Raw genomic sequence first — 26,331 nt, 5'->3', positions numbered from 1 at the left:
CTCATACAAACCTCTCTTCTCTAATGAGCCCAGCGAAGGACTGTAACTGCATTCCTAATGTTTACTGAAAGTTATTTACTTCAAGCTTACAACAATTCCTCAGACTCTTTTCATCCAGATGATTCACATGAGAGCTCTGCTCACCCAGATCATTCACCCGAGGTCAGCTCATCCAGATCATTCAGTTGGGTTTTAGAAAATAAAGTTATGCTGAAGAATCCTGTTTAATTGGAGATGTCAGTACAGTAACCCATTTTAGCTGGTAAAGCAAGGAAATTAAAATTTTAGTACCTTTATAATTTATCTGCAATTTTTTGCTATTTCCGAAGTGAATGAGTGAACCAGACAATTCACATATTCCCTGAATGTTACATGTGTGTGTGTGTGTGTGTGTGTGTGTGTGTGTGTGTGTGTGTGTGTGTGTGTGTGTGTGTGTGTGTGTGTGTGTGTGTATATATATATATATATATATATATATATATATATATATATATATATATATATATATATATATATATATATATATATATATATATATATATATATATATATATATATATATATATATATATATATATATATACATATATATATACTGACTCATTTTCATATTATTTTCATCTGGGTTCAATACATCTTAACTACAAGTAGTGTAGTAAGGATGCCGCTCAGCAGGCCACATTGTTCCTATGCTATTGTTCCTAGCTTGGATCTACGCGAGTGCTCTTGACCAATCACAGCTCTCCGTACTTGCAAGAAAATAATTAGCAAAATTTATGTAAAAGCTACCGGTGTTTGAGAGGGTGAGAGGGAAAGACAGAAAAGTGAACCAGCGCGGATCGGAGATAGTACTTCTTGTGCCATGAACGACGACGGCAAGAAGATGCCCGATACTTCTTACGCCATGGACGACGACGAAGAGAAGACGCCCACCTGCTTCGCCTGGTGGAAACGCCTCAAGAAGCTCTTCAAGCGGCGCATGCGAGCAAAGAAGCCAAAATGCATTGCCGACGACAAAGAAGCTGTCAGCCACGATCAGGACAATGAAGTCAAAGAAAAAGACAGTGAAAAGAATCGTGCGCTCGAGGAAGACCAGGAAGAAGGGGCGATGGATGAAGGCCAAGAGGAAACGGCCGTAGGAGAAAAGCACGGCGAGGGAAACGTGGAAGAAGTAATCCACATAGAGAAGGGTATTGATGAGGTTGTGAAGGGAGAAATGGAGGAAGAAACAGTGGAAGAAGTAATCCACTCAGAGGAGGTTGTGAAGGAAGACATAGAGGAAGAAACAGTGGAAGAAGTAATCCACTCAGAGGAGGTTGTGAAGGAAGAAATGGAGGAAGAAACAGTGGAAGAAGTAATCCACTCAGAGGAAGCTGTGAAGGAAGAAATAGAGGAAGAAACAGTGGAAGAAGTAATCCACTCAGAGGAGGTTGTGAAGGAAGAAATGGAGGAAGAAACAGTGGAAGAAATAATCCACTCAGAGAAGGAAGACGAAGAGGAGGGAAGCGTGGCGGCGGAGGCGCAGGCGGAGGGCCTCGCTCTGGGCTCGCTGTGTGTGAGCGGCAAGGCTCCTGCAGCAGACGAGGATGGCTGGACTGTGGTCCACCACAGGAAGAGGAGGCCAAAGGGAAAGGAAGCGCTGCCTGGCTTGGCTCAGGCGAAGGCGTCCTCGGGGGAGGCGCCGCGCCCACCAGCCAAGTCAAAGCCCCGAAAGGCCCGCAAGGAAAGGCAGCAGGCGGTGTCCAGCGTGCGCGCCTCGTGGCAGGAGGAGGTGACGGAGGTAGTGGTGCCCGTGGAACCCAACATGCGGCGCCACATCGTGGGACCGAGGGGCGCCACCCTCCGAGAACTGCTGCGAGAGTTTGACGGTGTGAGTGTGGCGGTACCGCCACCGCGAGACACCGTCACCCGCACCGTCACGCTGCGCGGCCCGCCGCTGCAAGTGAACGGTGCCGCTAAGCGCGTGCAGAGTCTGCTGCAGGACGCGCAGGTGGTCGAGGCGCAGGTGGAGGTGGTACCCGTGCAGAGGCGCCACGTGGTGGGTCCCGGCGGCGCCACCGTCAGGAGACTCCGGCGGCAGTTCCCTGGCGTGGCCGTGATTGTGCCCGCCGCGGACAACAGGGCAGCTCGCTTTGTGCGGCTGAAGGGCCCGCGCCGCCAGGTGACCGGTGCCCAGGCCTTCATACAGGCCTGCCTGGAGGCTGCCCACGCTGCCCACACCACCCCCGGTCACGTCCGCCCAACTGCAAACCATCTCCCTGCAAATCACGGCCCCTCCTGCCATACCGCCCACCACCCTTCCCGCCGGTGAGGCGCCTCTTCCTGAGCATCCTAATCCCTGTATTCTAGATTGAATTGCATTGTCATAAAGTAAAAAAAAACGTCTCTTTACTTTGTTTTAACGTAACATACAGACATTTTTAACGTAGCATACTCGTAAAAGTAAAGAGGCGTTTTTAACGTAACAAAGTAAAGAGGCGTTTTTAACGTAACATAAAGTAAAGAGGCGTTTTTAACGTAGCATAAAGTAAAGATACTTTTTTAACGTAACATAAATCAAAGAGACGTTTTTACCGTAACAAAGTAAAGAGACGGTTTTAGTGTCGTAACAGTTCTTTAATGAATGTCGTCAGTAAATAAACGAAAGGAACATATCAAATCTTAGGATTTGATATTGTTCCTTTCGTTTAGTAATGAAAAATTAACGTAACAGAATGACGTCAATAAATAAACGTTTAGAAATGAAAAATTAACGTAACAAAGTAAAAAGACGTTTTTAGTGCTGTAACAGTTCTCTAAAGAATGTCGTCAATAAATAAACGAAAGGAACAATATCAAATCTTAGGATTTGATATTGTTTCTTTCGTTTAGTAATAAAAAAAATTGATGTAATTGCGTGACCTTTAAGAAAAAAAAAAAAGATAAATAACAATTAGTAGAATATGACTAAAATAAATAGTCTATTGAAAATCAATAGTCTGGACCCTTAAATCCTTTTGGTTGTATATCAATAAATAAAGTAACTCAAAGAACCATCTAGTATCCTGTAATCGTCTAAAGCCTCTAAAATTATAAGGAATTTCTTCCCACAAAGTTTTACTTAATAGTGTTCTCAAAATGGCCTCCAGCGGCCTCGGATGATGTTGTCATTCCTCAGGTTGTAAAGTCTAGCAGGGAATATCAGAGTTATATAAATCACAAGAAGTAAAACAAAAAATAAAACAATTAAAAAAACAACACACCTGGGGAAATAAAAATAAATAAAACAATATTACAAAACTTACCAGACAACGTGCTCCAAATACTTACCAAACTTTTCAACATCCGCAGCCATTTAAGCATGCCAAAATCATACTCATCCCAAAATCAGAACAAACCATCAACTGACGCTATTAACTATCGCTCAATTTCACTCCTAAAAGTACCCGGAAATTTTTTCGAGAAAATTATTAACAAAAGAACCAAAACATTTCTTGAAATCGATAAAATTTTACCAGACTCCCAACATGGTTTCAAGACAGCAAGATCAACTGACACAGCAATAGCGATAACAATAGAACTAATATCAAAAGCGCTTCTGGATAAAAAAAAAAAAAAACAATGTTGCATTGCACTAAGGGACGTCTCAAAGGCGTTCGATAAAGTATGGCAAAATGGGTTAAAGTTTAAATTAAGCCAAATAAAATTACCCAGCATCCTTAACAAGTTATTATGCAGCTTTTTAGACAACCGGACACCCTCAGTTTCCTTAAAAACTACTCAAGTCCACCATTCCAGCTACACAGCGGGGTACCACAAGGCAGTAGTATTTTACCCACACTCTACACCATCTATACCCACGACATTCCAACACCAATCATAGACACCACAAGTATACAATATGCAGATGACATCACACAAATAATCACATACGCAGGCAAATAAAAAAAGATGTTAGCAAAAATAACGGAAAGTGAAATAAAAAAACATCATCAATTACGAAAAAAAAAAATGGAAAATCAAAACAAACACACAAAAATTCACACTATTGCCCATAACAATGAGAAAAATGGAACCAGTAACCATAGATGGGAAGAACATACACTATGCAAAAGACGCTAAAATTTTGGGGCTTAAATTGGGAGTAAATGGATACACAAAACATGTAAAAGACATCACGAATAAAGCACAGATAGCCTTAAATACCATCAGGAGATTCGAATTCTTAGACACCAACATCAAATGACATCTTGCTAAAGCGTGTACTACCAGTACTGACATACCCGGCCTACGCTCTGAACGCTCTATCAAATTCTCAGATACTAAAACTACAAAGAAAACAAAACGGACCACTTCGCTTTGCCTATAACGAAAAATATCCTTTCACCAAGAATACAGAAGAACTGCATACACTTGCTAAAATAGAACCAATTAACAAAACACTATACACAAGGGGAAATAACATGAAACACAAAATTATTATCACTCAAACACACAACCTACACAACAACAATACACAAACACGAACAAAGAGTAGAACACACTTGGTTGAAGAAACCAATAAACAAGATATCAAAGCAACCTCCGAGACCGCTATTCACAGGATAAAACACCACTTCTTATACTTCCACTAACTTCTAAGTCCACTATATAAAAATAAAGATGAACATATAACAAATAAACAAGTAAACAAATAACTCACTCAACAGGACGGCTATTCCGTCTGCTTTCACTCTATCACTTCCTGCATAACTTCCTTCATAACTTCACCCAATCCTCATCTTCTACTCTTCACACTCTTTTTTTTCAGCCCACTGTCTATCCCCCCTTCCCATAATGATGGAGCAGAAACATGGGCACGGAAAAAAAAAAAAAAATGAAAAGATGAAGAACAGAGATGAGAATGTTGAGGTGGGTAATGAAGTGAGGAGAGTGGTATGCATTACAGAAGTGATAAGAAAAAAAAAAAAAATGAGATGGTTTGCTCACGTAGTAAGATTAAATTAAAATAAATAGTCGGGAGAAAACAAAATGAGATGGTTTGCTCACGTAGATAAGATTAAAAGAGTCTGGAAAAAAAACAGTTGAGGGAAGAAGATTGAGAGAGACACAGGGAAATGGAAGGATGGAATTCTAGTAGAATTGCAAAAGATGGGAATCTTATTAAACGTTATTATTTCACTAGTTCTTTACAATTTTTTGGTGTACTCGTTCCGTACCCTCACGTCATAAACTCGTAATACAGTGTTTCATTGAGTAACAGTCCACTACTGCCTGGCCTGGCAGACCGACGCCGCATGCAGTATAGTGTCTGCTTAGCGTGAAGTGTTTGCAGCGTGTCATCGGCACCCTGATAGACTGATAAACTAAACACACACTCACAAACACACACAAAGGAAATGTCGTGCTTTTAGGTAAAAAAATATATATGGTCACATTACTTCTACATGCTACCGTGAGTGGTACGCTGGAGTGAAAGAGTTACCTCTCGTAGCTTCGCCGTTCATTTGATGTAGAGAATACAGGGTCCAGGTCCAGGTCGACTCTCGGGCTTATTTCTTTTTTTATTTATTTTTTTTTTTTTTATGTAGGATGAAAAAAAATGTGCCCTGAGATGCCGGTCCCCGAATAGGGTCCGAAACGGTAGTCAAAAATTGAAGGATAAGTGTCTTGAAACCTCCCTCTTGAAGGAATTCAAGTCATAGGAAGGTGGAAATACAGAAACAGGCAGAGAGGTCTAAAGTTTATCAGAGAAAGGGATGAATAATTGAGAATACTGGTTAATTCTTGCATTAGAGAGATGGGCAGAACAGGGGTGAGAGAAAGAAGAAAGTCTTGTGCAGCGAGGGCGCGGAAGGAAGAGACATGCTGTTAGCAAGATCAGAAGAGCAGTTAGTATGAAAAGAGCGCTAGAAGACAGCTAGAGATACAACATTGCGGCGATGAGAAAGAGGCTGAAGACAGTCAGTTAAAGGAGAGGAGTTGATAACACGAAAAGCTTTTGATTCCACCCTGTCTAAAAGAGCGGTATGAGTGGAATCCCCCTAGATATGTGAAGCATACTCCATACATGGACGGATAAGGCCCTTGTACAGAATTAGTAGCTGAGGGCGTGAGAAAAACTGGCGGAGACGTCTCAGAATACCAAACTTCATAGAAGCTGTTTTAGCTGATGAGGATGAGATGTGAAATTTCCAGTTTAGATTATGACAAAAGGACAGACCGAGGATGTTCATTGTAAGAGAGAAGGACAGTTGAGTGTCAGTGAAGAAGAGGGGATAGTTGTCTGGAAGGTTGTGTCGAGTTCATAGATGGAGGAATTGAGCTTTTGAAGTAGTGAACAATACCAAGTTTGCTATACCTCAATCAGAAATTTTAGAAATATCAAAAGTCAGGCATTCTGCGTGAACTGTTTACTTCCTGAAGGGTTGGGCGTCTATGAAAAGATCCGGAAAAGTGCAGGGTGGTATCATCAGCGTAGAAGTGGATAGGGTAAGAAGTTTGGTTTAGAGGATCATTGATGAATAATAGGAAGAGAGTGAGTGACAGGACAGAACCCTAATGAATACCACTGTTAATAGATTTAGGAGAAGAACAGTGACCGTCTATCACAGCACACACGCCACCACAGCCACACAGTCTACCACAGAACGGGCAGAAAGGAAACTTGAGATGTTACATAGTTACAGAGAGAAATATACAAGCCGTAGGAGGGTAGTTTGGAAATCAAGGCTTTGTGTCAGACTTTATCAAAAGCTTTTGATATGTCTAAGGCAACAACAGAGGTTTCACGAAGATCTCTAAAAGAGGATGACCAAGACTCAGTAAGGAAAGCCAGAAGATCACAAGTGGAGTGGCCTTGACGGAACCATACTGGCGATCAGATAAAAGGTTGTGAAGTGATAGATGTTTAAGAATCTTCCTGTTGAGAATAGATTAAAAAACCTTAGATAGGCAGGAAATTGAAGCAATAGGACGGTAGTTTGAGGGATTAGAACGGTCACCCTTTTTAGGAACAGGCTGAATGTAGACAACCTTCCAGCAAGAAGGAAAGGTAGATGTTGACAGACAGTTGAAAGAATTTAACTAGGCAAGGTGCAAGCACGGAGGCGCAGTTTCGGAGAACACTAGGAGGGACCCCATCAGGTCCATAAGTCTTCCGAAGGTTTAGGCCAGCGAGGGTATGGAAAACATCATTGCGAAGAATTTTAATATTAGGTAGCATGAAGTAGTCAGAGGGTTAAGGAGAGGGAGGAACAATCCCTGAATCGTCCAAGATAGAGTTTTTAGCAAAGAGTTCAGCGAAGAGTTCAGATTTACATATAGATGTGATGGCAGTGGTGCCATCTGGTTGAAATCAAGGAGGGAAAGAAGAAGCAAAGTTATTGGAGATGTTTTTGGCTAGATGCCAGAAGTCACGAAGGGAGTTAGATCTTGAAAAATTTTGACACTTTCTATCAATGAAGGAGTTTTTGGCTAGCTGGAGAACAGATTTGGCATGGTTCCGGGCAGAAATATAAAGTGCATGAGATTCTGGTGATGGAAGGCTCAAGAAAAAGAGTAAGGAATGTACGCCTCCATATCAGACACTATCGCCTCTGTTATGCGCTCAGCACACAGAGATGGGTCCTTCACACAGAAGCAGTACTCATTCCAAAGAAAATCAGCAAAATACCTCCTCAGGTCCCCCCAACTAGCAGAGGCAAAATGCCAGAGGCACCTCCGCTTAGGGGGATCCTGAAGAGGGATTGGAGAAATAGGACAAGATACAAATATGAGATTGTGATCGGAGGAACCCAACGGAGAAGAGAGGGTGACAGCATAAGCAGAAGGATTAGAGGTTAGGAAAAGGTAAAAAATGTTGGGCATATCTCCAAGACGATCAGGAATACGAGTAGGATGTTGCACCAGTTGCTTTAGATCATGGAGGATAGCAAAGTTGAAGGCTAGTTCACCAAGATGGTCAGTGAAGGGAGAGGAAAGCCAAAGCTGGTTGTGAACATTAAAGTCTCCAAGAATGGAGATCTCCGCAAAAGAGAAGAGAGTCAGAATGTGCTCCACTTTGGAAGTTAAGTAGTCAAAGAATTTATTATAGTCAGAGTCAGAGGAGTTAGGTGAGAGGTATACAGCACAGATAAATTTAGTTTAAGAGTGACTTTGTGGTCGTAGCCAGATGGTGGAAAATTCGTAATATTTAAGAGCGTGGGTACGAGGGCAGGTTAAGTCGTTGCGCACATAAACGCAACATCCAGCCTTGGATTGAAAATGAGGATAGAGAAAGTAGGAGGGAACAGAAAAAGGGGCTACAGTCAGTTGCCTCAGACACCTGTTTTTCAGTGAGGAAAATAAGATGAGGTTTAGTAAAGAAGTGGTGGTGTTCTACAGATTGAAAATTAGATCTAAGACCGCGAATGTTGCAGAAGTTGATGAAGAAAAGGTTGAGGGTGGTATCAAGACAATTAGGGTCGATAGCAGAAGAGCAGTCTTACCTGGAGACATCTGTGGTCCCCTCCCCAGACGGGGACTCTGAGGCTGGTATAGGAGTCACCATGATAATTTAGAATTTTGAGTGAAGGGTGTGTGTGTAATTAGGTGCTTGTAGTTTTGTGTGGAGGAAGAGAGTTGTCTTTAGAGGGCAGGCTATGCCTGCTCCCTTGTATTGTAAGACAAACGGAAACGTTCAGTGAGGTCACAGCTGGGTTTAATGATAAGTTAACAGCACCACCTGATCCAGTGCTTTAGACCTCACAGAGTAATTATCGTTTCGGAAGGTGCCTACTGCTTCCCCGAACCGAAAGCCGTCCACCAGTCATGTAGGTATAATGCATCTGCCACGTGGTCTAGGAGAAAAGGGTGTGGAAGTGACAATGTGTGAGTGCAGGGAACCCACACACCTAGGGAAGTCGGGAACAAGCTTAACATGAAGGATCAGCTGCACAACCGGAACAAGGTTATATATATATATATATATATATATATATATATATATATATATATATATATATATATATATATATATATATATATATATATATATATATATATATATATATATATATATATATATATATATATATATATATATATATATATATATATATATATATATATATATATATATATATATATATATATATATATATATATATATATATATATATATATATATATATATACTCGTATATATATATATATATAATTTTCTCCAAAATTTAATTATGAGAACACTTATGTACCGCAAAACTGTCTTTCCTTTTGATGAAAATTCGTTCAACCAAATTTCAGTAACTTCACACACACACACACACACACACACACACACACAAACACACAAACACACACACACACACACACACTCTCTCTCTCTCTCTCTCTCTCTCTCTCTCTCTCTCTCTCTCTCTCTCTCTCTCTCTCTCTTTCTCTATGATATATTCATGCAAGTACGTACACGTGCGCACGCATGCATGCGCGAGCGTGCACCCACCCCACCTCCACAGCCAACCTCCCACAACCACACACACACACACACACACAGCAGGCAGGCCAGGGTAACAAACAGCAGTAATATCCTCTCGAAAACGTTTCCCATGTCACACTTTGGCAGGTATATGTTCCCCCATTTTTCATTTTTTTTAGCTGATATATTAAAGACATCACACACACACTCTTAAGCTTCCTTTGTATTCTTATTTGAACTGTGAGAAAGAAAGGAGAAAAAAGAAAAATGTGCATGGAAATTAGCCATTTATAGATCACGTAAAGAATTTTTTTTTTTTTTTTGACTTGCGTTTTAAGATGACAGTTCCGTTCCCTTATAACAGTCACGGGACTAACAAAAAAAATAGATAAATAAATAAAGCACGATAACTTCCATCACCTACGTATTTGTCACCTATGAAATGAAACATGAACCGAGACAGTGGTTCATACAGATGAGGCTCACTACTCGCCGCTCCCTTTATCACCAGACACCTCCATCAAGTGCAGCGTTACCACTACCACCACCGCCACCAGCGTGAGGGACGAGGACTGACAGAGCGGACACCCAACTTTTATGATCAAGTGAGGCAGTGCGTGTTTGTTAGTGTGGCTGTCAGTTGTTGTGGTCACTAGTTTGTTTGTCATTTGCTTGAAAGTCAGATTCATGTACCAATCGCCGCACCATTACCACCACTATCACCATTACCATCACTGCCGTTACCAGCTCTGTACACGCGGCACGACCTGAAATGAATTAATGGGGTGGACTAAAGTGAAGATGAAAAGTAAAGTGAAGTGGAAAGAAAGGGAAGTGAACGTAAGCAGGAGAAAAGTTAGAGAGTGGAGGTACACCTTGTTTTATTTGTTTTGCTTTTTATAGTGTCAGGTTCGCCACTGTAGCGCTCTATTGTTTTCCGCCTCTTTTATAATTGTTATAGTCGCCACATAGTCCCAGACAGTTGTTCATGTGATCATGATACAATACATACCAACAAACACTCATACCCTCTCCCACACATAATAATAGTCGTAAATTGTACCTCCTTGCTTTGTTGTTAACATTGTAGTCGGTTTTCTGTAATACCTCAGTTCAGTGTAGTAACATCACATTGCCTAACAAAGACGTAAAGGTGTGTTAATTGAAATCCCTCGTAAGTCTTGTAATGACCACCACCGTCACTTCTTTTTTACCTGACGGGAGGAATGTCGGCATCGTATCGGATTACTTGTATTTCTGTAGTGGATGCCAAGAATGTTTTAATGGTTGCGAGTCCAGCGCAGGTCATTCACCTTTGGTACGCACGAGGTGAAGTGGGGAGCAGTAACACCCACACACACACACACACACACACACACGTCATTCCCTCGCACCATCAACCCCCTCCCAACCCCCCCCTTTCTCTCCCTCTCTCTCTCTCTCTCTCTCTCTCTCTCTCTCTCTCTCTCTCTCTCTCTCTCTCTCTCTCTCTCTCTCTCTCTCTCTCTCTCTCTCTCTTTCTCTCTCTCTCTCGCGCGCGCGCGAGCGCGTGCGTATCGTGTATCATATCGTTCTTCAAAGGCCGCACATGTATTATCACGCTGCTGTATGCAATAATCAGTCAGATAGGCACATATTCATACATACATTTATTCCAGGCATTTTGTCACCGGTGATAAGAGTTGAAAGTGCATATCTCATAAAACGCTGCCTTTATTTTTCAAACGTTTGCTCACAGCGAAAAAGTCACGCCACAGCCATTGCCAGTGAATAAAAATGAAAAAAAATGAAAGAAAACATGAGAGATAAAAAAAAAAAAAATCTTTCCCATCAAAACTACATCGATAATAACGTATGATATTTTTTTCAGTTTTTTTTTTTTTTTTTTTTTTTGTCGATGCTTTTATCTATATGAAAGGCAGATGAGGTTACATGATAAGTGATATTGCTTTAATTATGGAGGATCAGGTGTGTGCAGGTTAACTAGCCAACCAGTCGAGTGAGTGGTATTATTGTGGATAGATGTAAGATGAGAAAAAGAATTTTGCACATTTTTGCTTAGTATGTGTGTCTGTGTGTATGTAGGTGGGAGGATGGGAGGGTGTGGTAGGTGTGTGTTGATAGATAGATCGGCTGATGAATGGGTGGTTGTGTTGGTGTATGACATATAAGTTTTAAAAGCACTCAAATCTGACCTTTTATCCTCATTAAAAATAAACTGAAATATTTTACTTATTCCGTCACTTTTGATAATGAACATTTCTTCTTTGCTTTTATTTAAAACATAATAGACTTTTCAACACTCGCCACAAACACTATTACATTCATTCCTTTGTCTCCCTGCCAGCAACTAACATCTTTCCAACCTCGTGTTCTGAGGTGTCCCTCATGAACTTCTCCAAGCCTTCTGCTCCCACGCCACTGTTGCCACCCTCACCCTCACTGTAAACCTTCCTTTCCGTCCCCCAGACTCGTATCTTCCTCCGTGGTAATTGCGATGGTAGAGGCACTACTGGTGAAAGTGACAGGTAGGGGAACAAGCACTATGGGACACCTTACGGGGAAAATGACCAGGTAGAGCAGCCATTCTTCCCGCGGTGATTACTGAGTTTGCTCAGTACGGCAAGTAGGTGAAGTCACGTGAGGACAGAATCTCGGCGGTCAGTTTCACGGTGTTTTATAGTTATTATAGTGTTGAATCGTGTAGGCAATTCACGAAGGTTACAGGACGTGGACTTTCCCCTTCGGTAAGTGCGCCGTAATGGTTAGGATTTGTGAGGTAGTTGAAGTGGAAGTAGTAGTGGCGGTGGTGGTGATGGCAGTGTGCGAGGGGCGGTGATGGTGGGGCTTGTGGCTGTGACAATCGTCTGAGTACAGAGTTGATTACGTGGTGCGTGTGGGACCGAGGGTAAAGCCTTGGTGTGTGTGTGTGTGTGTGTGTGTGTGTGTGTCAAGAGACTGTGGATTGGCTAGCTTGAATGTAAGAGCAGCAATTGGAGGCGAGGTCTGCGTAATAGTAGTAGTAGTAGTACAAAGTTTAGAGTTAGTGCAACCCTCTCGCGCAACGGACTATGAACACTTCATCAAATGTACAATATTTATCAACACCACGGGAATTGCGAGCTGCAGCAGTACATCACCTTGACGTATGTTGCGAGGAAATGTTGCTTTTGATGTACCATGTGACGCAGTGCAACAAGCCGCCGTATGTGCGGGATGCATTTCCTGTTTTAGCTCAATAGCGATGCAGCAAAATATGGCGCATTTCCATACTACAGGTTATTACAACACAGTTACCATCAGTTGAATATAAAAGAAGATAGTCAATTATAATATTGATTATATGAAACGCAAATGTTGTTCCAAGTCTTGGAAATATTTTGCTGGAATATGTTTAAGAGGAATACATAAAATTATATTTGTAGCATTTTTATTACTTCTAAATTTAATTAGTTGCAGCATAAAAAGTCCAGTGACAAATTTTGCAAAAATAAACTACGAGTGAAATGTTGCTGAGAGAAAAAATGAATTATTCTTGTATACAATGGATGAGAAGAGAAATACAAATATGAGCTGGAAATATCCTTAATTACTATACTGTTGATTACTATTACTACTACCACTATCATCACTACTACTACTATTACTACTACTTGTAGCAGCAGTAGTAGTAGTAGTAGTAGTAGTAGTAGTAGTAGTTTTAATAGTAATAGTAAACTCTGGAACTCCCTTTCTGCTTCTGTATTTCCACCTTCCTATGACTGGATTTCTTTCGAGAGGGAGGTTTCAGGACGCTTATCCTGTAATTTTTGACTACCGCTTTCGACTCTGTGGGCTTTTTTTTTTTTTTTATTGCAGTTTTATTGCCCTTTGTCGGTTCCTCTTCTACATAAAAAAAAAAATAATAATAATAATAATAAAGTAGTAGTAGTAGTAGTACGTACGTACGTACCTATGTATGTAAGTAGGTAGTATTGCTCGAGGGAAAGAGAGAAGACGAAAAGGAGAAGAGAGAAAACACCGAAGGACGGTAGTGGATAGGGAAGGAAGGATCTTCTTCAGCAATAAAAGGTCGACTTATCGTGAGTTTGCTATGTCAGATGCAGCTGGATTGATCTTCCTCAACAACAACAGCTGAAGATCTCGCTGCACTGATACACCGTGGTGACAGATCATCCTAACAACGGGCCCCTCTGCCCGAGGGAGCTATAAAGAGTTCATTTTTGTTCCTCACGCTGTGAAGACCTACAACTCAGGGAATGCCTTGTTCTCAAACCTCGAGGATTCATCTCCCTCTTTCTCCTCAAGCCGTTCATTGTCTCGACAGTGACTTAGTGACAAACGGTGTCCACATTGTGGGGTACCCATCGATGCTCGGCACCTGCTGCTGGCGCATCACCACCACTCCCCAGCTCTCCACGAGTTCCACATTTCAGGAGTGCTCGGGTCCGGGAATCTCCAACCTGCTGTTCGGCCCCACAGGCACCACGACTATCAACAGCTTAACTTGGGTGCGCGCTCCTTTCTCCCGCGCATCTATCGTGTCACGGAGCTCTGTTCTGCCCCTCAGGATATTCACAACGCCTCCGCGCCCCTACAGCGCGCCTGTCCCACATGATTGTTCACACACGGTGTTCTCGGGTTCTCCGGGGCACAGGAACATCACGGGATACTCTGTGGGCCGGTCAAGATCCTCCGCCAGACATCTTTCCTAGTAGAAACTACGCAGCTTGAGATGATGTATTAGTTACTTGTATGTCGTGATGCATGACAGGTGGGCCACAGGGTTGCCTCCGGGTACCCAAAAGCAAGTGAAGGTGCCCTCCTGGCAAAAGCTGGGGCTTTTACTGGCCTGGGGAATGTAAAAGTCCATATTTCCGATGCCTTCGGAGCGTCGTCCGTGTCAAACGTAAGTAAGAGATAATGCCCGGCCTAACACCCCAAGTGAGGGTGGCGGGGTTAGTGCCATGCCACGCCAAGCGGCCGATCGAATTGAACCAGGAATAGATTTTGGGGTTAGTACCGAGGAGCCGACGACGTCCTCCGTTACCTCCCACACGAGGTGTAACAATTATTATTATTATTATTATTATTATTATTATTATTATTAATTATTATAAATTGTTGTTGTTGTTGTTGGTGGGGGTGATAGTGTTATTATTATTATTATTATTATTATTATTATTATTATTATTATTATTATTATTATTATATTCATAATAAACATCATCATCATCAACGTCATTACTGCTGTGATTGCGCTTCATGTTCAGGTTTTTATCCTTGTTACCATCAAACCAGCAGCCGCCTGTGCCAGCAAGGACAAAAATTCCCTTCAGTATCATACATTTTTCGTATCTTCCTCCCACGTCACTTCATCTTACTTCTCCCCTCGCCCTTCGCATCACCGTCATCCCCCATCTCTCCTCCCTCTCTCCACTTCCTATCACCCGCCGCTCTTATCTCTCCCTTGCCGCTACTATAGTTCACTTGCCATTTTCTCCCCAGCCTGTCTGTCTGTCTATATGTCTGTTTGTCTATCTGTCTCTTTTTACTAGTTGTTGGCTGGTCTCTCTCTCTCTCTCTCTCTCTCTCTCTCTCTCTCTCTCTCTCTCTCTCTCTCTCTCTCTCTCTCTCTCTCTCTCTCTCTCTCTCTCTCTCTCTCTCTCTCTCGTCACTCACCACTGTTAAATTAACCAGGATTTATTGGACTCCTCAGTAGACCCTGGCAAGGCGTAGTGCCAATTCAGATTCCCTTCAATCCTGCGCATCCCTGAAGACTGCATCCTTTAGTATGTGTGTGTGTAATAATAATAATAATAATAATAATAAACGGTTTATTATTTAGGCAGTTGACAAACTGAAAATGTACATAGGGGATGGGGAAAAACTTAACATTAATCCTAAAGGTAAGTCTAATCTAGGAGGGAAATACTATTGATTGATGGCTCGCACCATGGTGGGAATCGCACTGAGTCTGTACCGGTCCGTGCGCGGCGCCTTCAGGGGCGTTATTTTGTTGTGGTGTCTGGTGGCACGGACAGGGCGAGGCGCGTCGGGCGGCAGCATGTTTCTGAGACGCGGATGATGCATTAGTCCCCTCCCAAACTTCTCCAGAGCCTCTCGGTGCCTGGTGGATATTCTGGACAGACTCAGGGTGGTCAGGGCTTCTTCATAGGTGGTGTATGCAGGGCCAAGGATGACCCTGCACGCCCTTTTCTGCACACTCTCTAGCTGTAGCTGTTGAGTGTGTGTGAGGGAGGAGGACCACGCTGGGGAGGCGTACATGAGTTTGGGGAGGATGAAGGTAAGGTACACCCCCCTTAACTCATCTGTCGGCGTCCCCAGCGACCTGAGTCTGCGCAGCATGTACAGCCTGTAGGTAGCTGATCTCACGGTGCTGGCGACATGCTTCCAGGTCAGCTGGTCGTCCACCGTGACTCCGAGAAGCTTGGCACATTGGACCACCTGGAGGGGGTGAGGGCCCACTGTGAGCCGGGGAGGGGGCACTGGTACAGAGGAGGTACAGAAATGCATCACCACAGTTTTTTCTGTGGTTGATGGTCATCCTGCTCTCCTCTGTCCACGTCTGCAGTCGCTCCAGAATTGCTTGCAGTGGCGAGTAGTCCGGGTTCTTGGTGGAAACTGGGACGCCCACGGTGCAGTCGTCCACATACTTCCAGCGATGGGGGGTGTCGGTGAGGGCGTCGTTGATGAGGAGGAGGAAGCATAGAGGACCCATCTTGGTCCCCTGGGGGACTCCACATGTCAGCTGTTGGAAATTAGAGACAGAGCCCTGATAGCGAACGGCCTGACGTCTCCCTGTGAGGAAGTCGGCTAGCCACGCTATCAGATTAGGAGGGAGACCCAGACCTACTGCCTTGCTGATGACAACAGTGTGATCAACAAGATCAAAGGCTTTTTTGAAGTCCACAAAAGCAACAGCTAGAGAGGTGTTTCGCTTGTCCAGGTGGCTGTGGATGAATTCAAGGAAGCTGGTCAGGTAATGTGAGGTGGAGGTGGCTTTAATATTTCCGAATTGTCTGATATCCACGGTGTTACAAATTTTGGTGTATGCCCAGTCATATACAAAATCTTCACAAATAAGGCTAGGGATGGGGGTGATAGAGACTGGCCTGAGGTCATTGAGTGACTGAGGACTGGAAGTTTTGGGGATGGGTGTGACGTAAGATGTCTTCCAGTCCGTGGGGCAAGAGTGTTGGGAGAGTGAGGCGTTTATTATGGAGCATAGCGGTGTTGCTAGCTCTACAGCAAATTCCTTGTAAATTTTTATAGGAAGGTCAGTGGGTGTGGTGGATCTTGGTTTAAATTTAAGTATTCTCTTAAAAACATCCATCGCCTGGACAGTGTGTGGAGGGGAGGGAGCGGGCAGATAGGCAGGAAGCGGAGTGGTGTGGAGGGGAGGAAAGGTTTGACAGATAGCAGCAAAGTGATTGTTCATCTCCTGAGCCGCGAGATTAGCAGGAAGGTGTGAGGTGCAAGGAAGAGATGAAGTGTGCTTTTGTAAGCCACACGAAGCTTTGATCTTAGCGTACCACTGTCTGTTGTTGGTCAGCTTGAGGTGGTGTATCTTGTCTGGATAATAGCTTGCCTTTGCATTCTTAATCTCCCTGATTACTCTGTTTCTTAGTTTCCTGTAAAGGACCGGGCAGGAGTGGAACGCCCAGGTCCGCTGACGCATGAGTCTTTTAATGCGGGGCGTCATCCAGGGAGCATCAGACGGGTGCGTTGTGACGCTCTTGGCTGGGAAGTAGTGGTGGAAGGCTGCTGTGGTAGTGGCGACGTAATTTTGCCATTTTACGTGGACGTCCTCCTCATCCAGCACCTCGGTCCACGGGTGTTGTGTCACCCACTGCCCAAACTCCCTCATGGCTGAGTCAGGCATGGGGCGGTGGGTCCTGGTGACAACTGACCAGGGGGTCGAGGTGGTGGGTGTGGGTGACCACAGTATGGAGAGGTGGGTGCTCCGTCCCATGGGAGGCAGCGGCTTGGGTGGCGAGTACTGCTGGCCCAGGTCTGTGAGTATAAGGTCGAGGATGGCTTGCTGGTGGGTGGGGAAGTCCACGACCTGGGTGAGGTGGAGCTGGTGTAGGATATCGTTGATATCTAATCTGTTAAAGTCCCCACAGATGACCAGCTTGGCAGCAGGATACCTCACCCTCAGGGCATCAGCAGTGTTGATGATGTGAGCGGTGAGCAACTGTGCAGTGGCGGCTCGTGGGGGGTGGTAGACGACGCAGACTATGATGGAGGCCGTGTTGCTGGGATGGGAGGGGGGCGTGACTCTCACCCACAGGGCCTCCACACCGGCAGGAATATCGACAGGGAGGTGTGAGGGGCTGAGGGCAGAGCGGCAGAAAACGGCCACTCCCCCCCCCCTGCGCCCTGACCTGAGGTGATGGTAGAGCCGGTAGTCCTGCATCGTGCACACCTCAGGAACAATCTGCCACGCCTCAGTGACCGCCACAATGTCCGCACAAGTAGATCTCACCGTCACAATCACTTCGTCCATCTTGTTGGCCAGAGACGTTGCATTAAATAAGAGGAGTGAGGGAAGACTATACCACGTTCTCGGCACCTCAAAGTGCTTGTATTCCCTCTTCTCCACCCTGCGGTCGTCTCTGGCACTGGAGGTCACTACCTTGATGGGACGCACCACACTTTTGCCTCCTCTCGATCCTCGGTTTCGAAATAGTTTTAAGGACTTAAGGCACTGTATCACGTTGGGTGGCGGGTACCCAGATCCTCGTCTACGACGCAGGAGGTAGTTGCGTTCGTACGTTTGCACTGAAGCACTCATTTTTCTTTATGTATCACACGCATTCGCTACAAGTGTTCACAAAAACAACAATCCCACCAGGTCGAGCCTCAAACTAAACGCTAAAAGTTGAAAACAGAAAAGTAAAAAAACAAAACAAACTGAGGTCACTATCACTAGGGGGCGGGGAAGGCCAACAAGCTGGCCGAGGCTGCTCGAGAGCGCCAAGGTCACACGTCCTGCCCGTGTGAGGTCAAGACGGTGTGTGTGTGTGTGTGTGAACTTCCGTGATACATTTTACTTACTTATATCTTTAGGAGCTTTATTTACCTTACAAAGTGACGAGTTGCGGATCATCTTGTTACTAAATACACTCGGAAAAAAAATCCATATCTCGTGGCCGCCTCAGTCAGGGTCTGGACCACCAACCTTCAGGCCTCAGTGATACGTCAGATTATTTTGTTAAGCTTAAATCCATTATCTCGAGGCTCAGCCCTTAAGCTCCTTTCGGGGAAACTTCGTAATCTGTTCCAATTAGAATTTAAGAGGCTTTCAACTTTGGAAGTTGTGATTGGTGGATCCGAGGGCCCGGGAGTCTCGTGTTTGTCTAGTTTTATCACGTCTCGAGGCCGGAAGTGTCACCCGTAGCAGGGAGAGTTGGGTTATCCTTCCATTAGTTTGACAGCTGTATTTTATGTTGCGCCGAACAAAACACTGTTGTACACTTGAATTGTGAGAAGTGTTTGCTGGTACATAAAAGATGAACACGTGCATAAATGACAGCTTCATCCAGCACCACATTCTTTTACATCTCCCTCAAGAGCAACACTCCCTGCACGCACCGCACTCCTGGTGCACATGGGCAAGGTATTTTTTTCCTCCTCCCTTTCTTCCCAGGGGAAATACATTTTGAACGAGGGAATACATTTATTTCAGTGGGGAAATTTGAGGTGATGTCAGTGAGAGATGGCTGCTAGAGTGGATGTGGGGTCAGGCGTGTGAGAAGCGAGGTATGAGGAGGATGCAGGTCCGGGGAGAACTAAGTGGGGAGTTGAGTGAAAGGAGCGAGAGGGCTTCAGCGAGTATGAGAGCTGGGGATTGAGAGGTATGAGGGGTACTAGACTTAGAAATTGTGTTGCCTGCGATGGAGCTGTGAGGCTGTGTGTGTGCTGGGTGGACTTTGTGCTCGGGTCTGTGTGGGCCGGGATGGTGCGGCTCCGATGGAAAGGAGGCGCCATCGTCAAGACACTGCAAGGCACTTTTTCAGTCACCTGTTGCGCGGTGTCGCTTCAAGGCTGATAATCTTGCCCAGTTTTCTCCTCCACTGAGCCGAGGCGTTAAGGTGACTGGCATCAGCGTTACTGTGATTCACTGAGCGCGGCACCAGTAACGCTTGACAAGAGGAATGAATGGCTCCATTACTCCGTTGCATTATTTGATATTAATTAACGCGGTCGTTACTGCCACTGGTGAGAATAATTTGCGACCATAATTTACTTTAACATTGGAGAATTAGGTGATTAGTCACGAATTAATTTCAGGTCCACTAACTTTTTCTGAGCAATGGCTCTAGTTTGCTTACTGTACCTTGCTGGCGCCGCGAGTGTGTTTGTGGCGCTGTCGTGTTTGTTTATGCGCTACTAGTGTTTGTGTGGTGCTGTAGTGTGTGTTCGTTTGCTGCTAGTTTTTGTGTGGCGCTGGAGTGTTTTGTTTGTGTGGCGCTCGAGTGTTTGTTTGTGTGGCACTGAAGTGTTTGTGTGTGTGGCGCTGGAGTGTTTGTTTGTGTGGCGCTGGAGTGTTTGTTTGTGTGGCGCTGGAGTGTTTGTTTGTGTGGCGCTGGAGTGTTTGTTTGTGTGGCGCTGGAGTGTTTGTTTGTGTGGCGCTGGAGTGTTTGTTTGTGTGGCGCTGGAGTGTTTGTTTGTGTGGCGCTGGAGTGTTTGTTTGTGTGGCGCTGGAGTGTTTGTTTGTGTGCCGCTGGAGTGTTTGTTTGTGTGGCACTGAAGTGTTTGTGTGTGTGCCGCTGGAGTGTTTGTTTGTGTGGCGCTGGAGTGTTTGTTTGTGTGGCGCTGGAGTGTTTGTTTGTGTGGCGCTGGAGTGTTTGTTTGTGTGGCGCTAAAGTGTTTGTGTGCCGCTGGAGTGTTTGTTTGTGTGGTGCTGGAGTGTGTGTTCGTTTGCTGCTAGTGTTTGTGTGCCGCTGGAATGTTTGTTTGTGTGGCGCTGGAGTGTTTGTTTGTGTGGCGCTGAGGTGTTTGTGTGGCGCTGGAGTGTTTGTTTGTGTGGCGCTGGAGTGTTTGTTTGTGTGGCGCTGAAGCGTTTGTTTGTGTGGCGCTGGAGTGTTTGTTTGTGTGGCGCTAAAGTGTTTGTGTGGCGCTGAAGTGTTTGTGTGGCGCTGGAGTGTTTGTTTGTGTGGCGCTGAAGCGTTTGTTTGTGTGGCGCTGGAGTGTTTGTTTGTGTGGCGCTGGAGTGTTTGTTTGTGTGGCGCTGGAGTGTTTGTTTGTGTGGCGCTGGAGTGTTTGTTTGTGTGGCGCTGAAGTGTTTGTGTGCCGCTGGAGTGTTTGTTTGTGTGGTGCTGGAGTGTGTGTTCGTTTGCTGCTAGTGTTTGTGTGCCGCTGGAATGTTTGTTTGTGTGGCGCTGGAGTGTTTGTTTGTGTGGCGCTGAAGTGTTTGTGTGGCGCTGGAGTGTTTGTTTGTGTGGCGCTGGAGTGTTTGTTTGTGTGGCGCTGAAGTGTTTGTTTGTGTGGCGCTGGAGTGTTTGTTTGTGTGGCGCTGGAGTGTTTGTTTGTGTGGCGCTGGAGTGTTTGTTTGTGTGGCGCTGAAGTGTTTGTTTGTGTGGCGCTGAAGTGTTTGTTTGTGTGGCGCTGGAGTGTTTGTTTGTGTGGCGCTGGAGTGTTTGTTTGTGTGGCGCTGAAGCGTTTGTTTGTGTGGCGCTGGAGTGTTTGTTTGTGTGGCGCTAAAGTGTTTGTGTGGCGCTGAAGTGTTTGTGTGGCGCTGGAGTGTTTGTTTGTGTGGCGCTGGAGTGTTTGTTTGTGTGGCGCTGGAGTGTTTGTTTGTGTGGCGCTGGTGTGTTTGTGTGGCGCTGAAGTGTTTGTTTGTGTGGCGCTGGTGTGTTTGTGTGGCGCTGGAGTGTTTGTGTGGCGCTGGAGTGTTTGTTTGTGTGGCGCTGGAGTGTTTGTTTGTGTGGCGCTGAAGTGTTTGTTTGTGTGGCGCTGGTGTGTTTGTGTGGCGCTGGAGTGTTTGTGTGGCGCTGGAGTGTTTGTTTGTGTGGCGCTGAAGTGTTTGTTTGTGTGGCGCTGGTGTGTTTGTGTGGCGCTGAAGTGTTTGTTTGTGTGGCGCTGGTGTGTTTGTGTGGCGCTGGAGTGTTTGTGTGGCGCTGGAGTGTTTGTTTGTGTGGCGCTGGAGTGTTTGTTTGTGTGGCGCTGAAGTGTTTGTTTGTGTGGCGCTGGTGTGTTTGTGTGGCGCTGGAGTGTTTGTTTGTGTGGCGCTGAAGTGTTTGTTTGTGTGGCGCTGGTGTGTTTGTGTGGCGCTGGAGTGTTTGTTTGTGTGGCGCTGAAGTGTTTGTTTGTGTGGCGCTGGTGTGTTTGTGTGGCGCTGGAGTGTTTGTTTGTGTGGCGCTGAAGTGTTTGTTTGTGTGGCGCTGGTGTGTTTGTGTGGCGCTGGAGTGTTTGTTTGTGTGGCGCTGAAGTGTTTGTTTGTGTGGCGCTGGTGTGTTTGTGTGGCGCTGGAGTGTTTGTTTGTGTGGCGCTGGAGTATTTGTTTGTGTGGCGCTGGTGTGTTTGTGTGGCGCTGGAGTGTTTGTTTGTGTGGCGCTGGAGTGTTTGTTTGTGTGGCGCTGGAGTGTTTGTTTGTGTGGCGCTGGAGTGTTTGTATGTCAATTGTATATTGATGTAGTTGTAGCGTGCATTTGACTCCCTTATGTATTTGTATGGCAGAGGAACGTTTGTGAAGCGCTCGAGTCTTTACGCTTATGTGTCTGGCAGTGGAATATGTATGTGTAGCATGAGTGACATTCGAGTGAGTATGTATCACTTCTGTGCTCGTGTGGCACCTTTCTTTATTACTTTTTTTCTCTCTCCCTCTTTTTTTTTTTTTTTTTTTGGCGTAATAGCCCAGTTTAGCAAAGGGAAAAAAAAAAAAGCATGCGTGGTATTTCATTGTGTATTGTTTGTCGGCAAATTCCTAAAGTTGTTTTCTTAATGTATTGTATATATTACCTATGCCTGTGCTTTCATTTGCTGCAGTGGAAAATGCATTACGCTGCTCCCCTCTGTTTGTTTTCCTTGTTAATACTTTCACAATTTATGGTCACAATTTTATATTCGGTTGTCGCTCCCTATTCATACACACACACACACACACACACACACACACACACACACACACACACACACACACACACACACACACACACACACACACACACACACACACATCATTGTTTCCTCATAATCTAATGATGTAGACATTATTTTTAGGGATCATTATGTAGACGGTAATGATGATGAACGATGTGAGAAATAGTTAGTGTACATTGAGAGAGAGAGAGAGAGAGAGAGAGAGAGAGAGAGAGAGAGAGAGAGAGAGAGAGAGAGAGAGAGAGAGAGAGAGAGAGAGAGAGAGAGAGAGGAGGGGTGGGGAGGACTGAGATAGATCGACGGAGAATAAGAGGTAGAATTAAATTTAAGAGAGTTAAGTTGCGAGTTAAGCTGGAGGGGGAAGATAACAACACTTGCGAATACGTAGCATAAAGATCAAGTTACAAAGTAGCGTAGCATGATGACGTTCCTTTTCTAGTGCAATTGCGTTTCCTAGCACCCCCGCGGAGCAAGGGAAAACAGGAAGGTAAGCAGGTAAACCTCGGCTCCTGTTGGCTCTCTCCGTCTGCTCCCGCGTTCATTCTCTTTCCTTCTCCCTCTCTCTCTCTCCTCCCCCGCTTCTTTCACCTCTCGACCTTTCCGCCGACACACACTTTTAGCGGCGTAATACAGGACGCAGCGCTAATGGAACTGCCCGCTGATGTTTAGTGTCTCACGGGTAAATCGGTGTCTTAGGCAGGAGAGTGGAATATTTCCCTCGAGGCCAGTCGAATATTCTCCCTCGGCTCCGAGATATTTTCGCGTTTTGTGTGGTTTTGATTGGGACAAGTTTTCGGAGAGAGGTTTTTATGAAGGTTTTATTTATTTTGTGAGTTTTGCGGTGAACCAGCACGGGCGTGCTAATGTGTTTGGGTGTATATCGTATTGGTTTTTGAGAGAGAGAGAGAGAGAGAGAGAGAGAGAGAGAGAGAGAGAGAGAGAGAGAGAGAGAGAGAGAGAGAGAGAGAGAGAGAGAACCCCCCACCGCTTGGCTGAAGGCATGAAGAGACTGTTCAAAACGATATGCTGACTGTTCTCTCCAATTTCGATCTTGTTTTACGCAGAGGAAAAGTAAAAATGCCAGAGTACGCGCTAGGAGCATCAGACACTGTAGTTCACGAGTGCTTCATGGGAGAGAATCTAAAAAGTTTGCGTTTCACGAGTCTGAACATGCGTCACAAATTAAAAGCTTTTTTCCGCCTGGTTCGTGTGTGTGCCATGAGCTTTTACCGCTTTTACACTCCGTTATCCGCGAGGACAGATGCTCTATGTACACTGTCACCCAGAATGTTTTACCTTTACACGGTCCGAGCCTCCCTCCTTTCTCTCGGCGGCAAAAGTGTATTGCAAAAATAGCATGTAAATGTAGGAGGTTGTTCATCGAAATATTATAATAAGCGTCGTGTCGTGGAATTCCTGTCGTCATGTTCTTTACCTTATTGCTGTTCTTTGGCCTTGACGCATGCCCAGAATCCCTATATATAGTCTCCTTGCATCCGCACCTCGCTGCTTTCTGGGAATGGCACCCGAAACCCAGCACGCAATGGTAGGAGGAAAACATTTCTTCTGAAAAAATTACAAGTACTTTTTGATGAGGTACGTCATAATTTCCGATCGAGATAAGATTGTAAGGTATCACTGAAATACTCTTGGAATCGTTTACTTTAACACACACACACACACACACACACATACACACACACACACACACACACACACACACACACACACACACACACACACACACACACACACACACACGATTCTGATGACAATTTAAGAAAAAGGATTATGCATCGGGCATGGGAAAAACAGCAATAAGAACCTGACAAATCATATATTTGGCCCTTGAAAATAGTCCAGATTACAGAACAAAGCTAAGTTACAACAACCCTGCTCAGGTCGCTAAGAGTATTTCCCTGACAGTGTATAGTTACTGTCTCCCTTGAATGGGGTGTGTTGTGTGTCATGTCTCAGTTTTACCTGTAGATTGACCTCTATGTTTCTTCCGGGAAGGTAGCTGCTGTCATTCAGAGAGATCAAGACCAGGACTGTCATTAATCACACACACACACACACACACACACACACACACACACACACACACACACACACACACACACACACACACACACACAAACACACACACACACACACGTCCTTATTGCCTCCTTGTCTTATTTGTTCCGACACCAGCACGCCTCCGTCCACTCCTCACGCACCACCATCACACACCAAGCACAGATTTGGTACAAAGTTGTATCGTCAGCCTCATTTTTTTTTTTTTTTTTTCGCTATTACGAGTACGAAGTCTGCAATTAAGGTTCATTATAATACATGTTGTCGATGTATATTTAAAAATTAATCGTAAAACTACCTTACCTTTCATCCCGCGGTGAATGTTACTATTAGTCGCCTATGTAGTCAGGCTGTTTGCACGAGCGGTGGTCCTTTTCGAGTCGCTTTCATTCAGGGACCTTATAAAACCCGGTACGTATATTAGCCTTCCATGAATTTCTGAATACCTAAATCAGTGTCAAACGTTATTTTGCACTACAGCTCCTTCTGTTTTTTTTTTTTTTTTTTTTTTTTTGTAATTGCCTTTTTTATGTCATTTTTATGGCAATGTTGCATTTCTTGCTGTCTTCTACCGCTATTTTCATGCTAACTGCTCTTCTGATCTTGTTGACTGCATGCCTCCTCTACTCCCAGAGCCTCGCTGAACAAAACGTTGTCTTTCTCTCACCCCTATTCTGTCCATATCTCTAATGCAAGACTTAACCAGTATTCTCAATCATTCATCCCATTCACTGGTAAACTGTGGAACTCCCTGCTTGCTTTCGTATTTCCATCTTCCTATGACTTGAACTCTTTCAAGAGGGAGTCGGGGGTTTCAAGACACTTATCCTGTAATTTCTGACTATCGCTTTTAACTCTGTTGGGGAACTGGCACCTCAGTGGTCCTTTTTTTTATTATTACCGTGACCGGTCCCCCTCCTACATGAAAAAAGAAAAAAAACACTTCAAACCTTTTGTTTCACTCTAGATTGCTTGTTTAAACTGATTTACATATAACTATGAGGAATAAACAAGAAAATAAGTAAGACAAAAAAAAAACAATAAGACTCAAAAATCCCAGTGAGTTGGGTTTTAAGAAAAATCCCGGGTTTTATCCAATCCTGTTTCTGTTACACCCAAAAATTATTTTATCTGGTACAAAACGATCTCACATGGAAGAAGGATCATTTAATTTGTGAAACCAAGAAATTCACGTACATGGTAAGGATTTCTAGAGTTCATATCCTGATTGTGAAATATGAATACAGTATGCGAATCATATGAATACATGCATCTGCACCGTCGTGTTCTTCTGTGAATTCAGCGGGTTACAGTTACGTGGCCTCAACGTCCATTCAAATAAACGTCCTCCTAATTTTCACATTTGGACAGCAAGATTCAAATTTCGAAAACAAATCAGAGTAACGTTACAGAACAGACGTTACAAATCTCTGATGGGTTACAGTTAAGTCTCAAGATTCCTTCATATCACTGTCATCCAAATTTTCCCATTTAGACGCAAAGAATGAAGTTTCTTACCAAAAAGCAGATCAGAAAGATGCCGCAGAACGGTCATCAGCGAAACCAGTTTAAAACAGTCTTCCTCCCGTCAGTGGCGAGTGAAAATTTTAAAAGGAGTTGGTATTAGAGTAAAAACAGTCCAGAACTTAAATTGGCTCTTGGAGGGGTAGTGGCGCAGCCGTCAC

General features: G+C 44.4%; 1 protein-coding gene across 1 annotated transcript; it reads left to right on the top strand.

The window, feature by feature from the left end:
• Positions 1–862: 862 nt before the first annotated feature.
• On the top strand, positions 863–2,311 carry LOC135111817 (ATP-binding cassette sub-family F member 1-like). The gene has a single exon (XM_064025526.1). The coding sequence runs from the start codon at positions 863–865 to the stop codon at positions 2,309–2,311; it is 1,449 nt and encodes a 482-aa protein (XP_063881596.1).
• Positions 2,312–26,331: the final 24,020 nt, after the last annotated feature.

Source organism: Scylla paramamosain, chromosome 22 (assembly GCF_035594125.1).
Source record: "Scylla paramamosain isolate STU-SP2022 chromosome 22, ASM3559412v1, whole genome shotgun sequence".
In the NCBI taxonomy this organism is placed as follows: domain Eukaryota; kingdom Metazoa; phylum Arthropoda; class Malacostraca; order Decapoda; family Portunidae; genus Scylla; species Scylla paramamosain.
The sequence above is the reverse complement of the archived record's forward strand: the minus strand, read 5'-3'. Positions and strand labels throughout refer to the sequence as shown.

Excerpts from the sequence above, each read along its gene's own strand:
- LOC135111817 (XM_064025526.1), top strand. The coding sequence starts at position 863 with ATGAACGACGACGGCAAGAAGATGCCCGATACTTCTTACGCCATGGAC.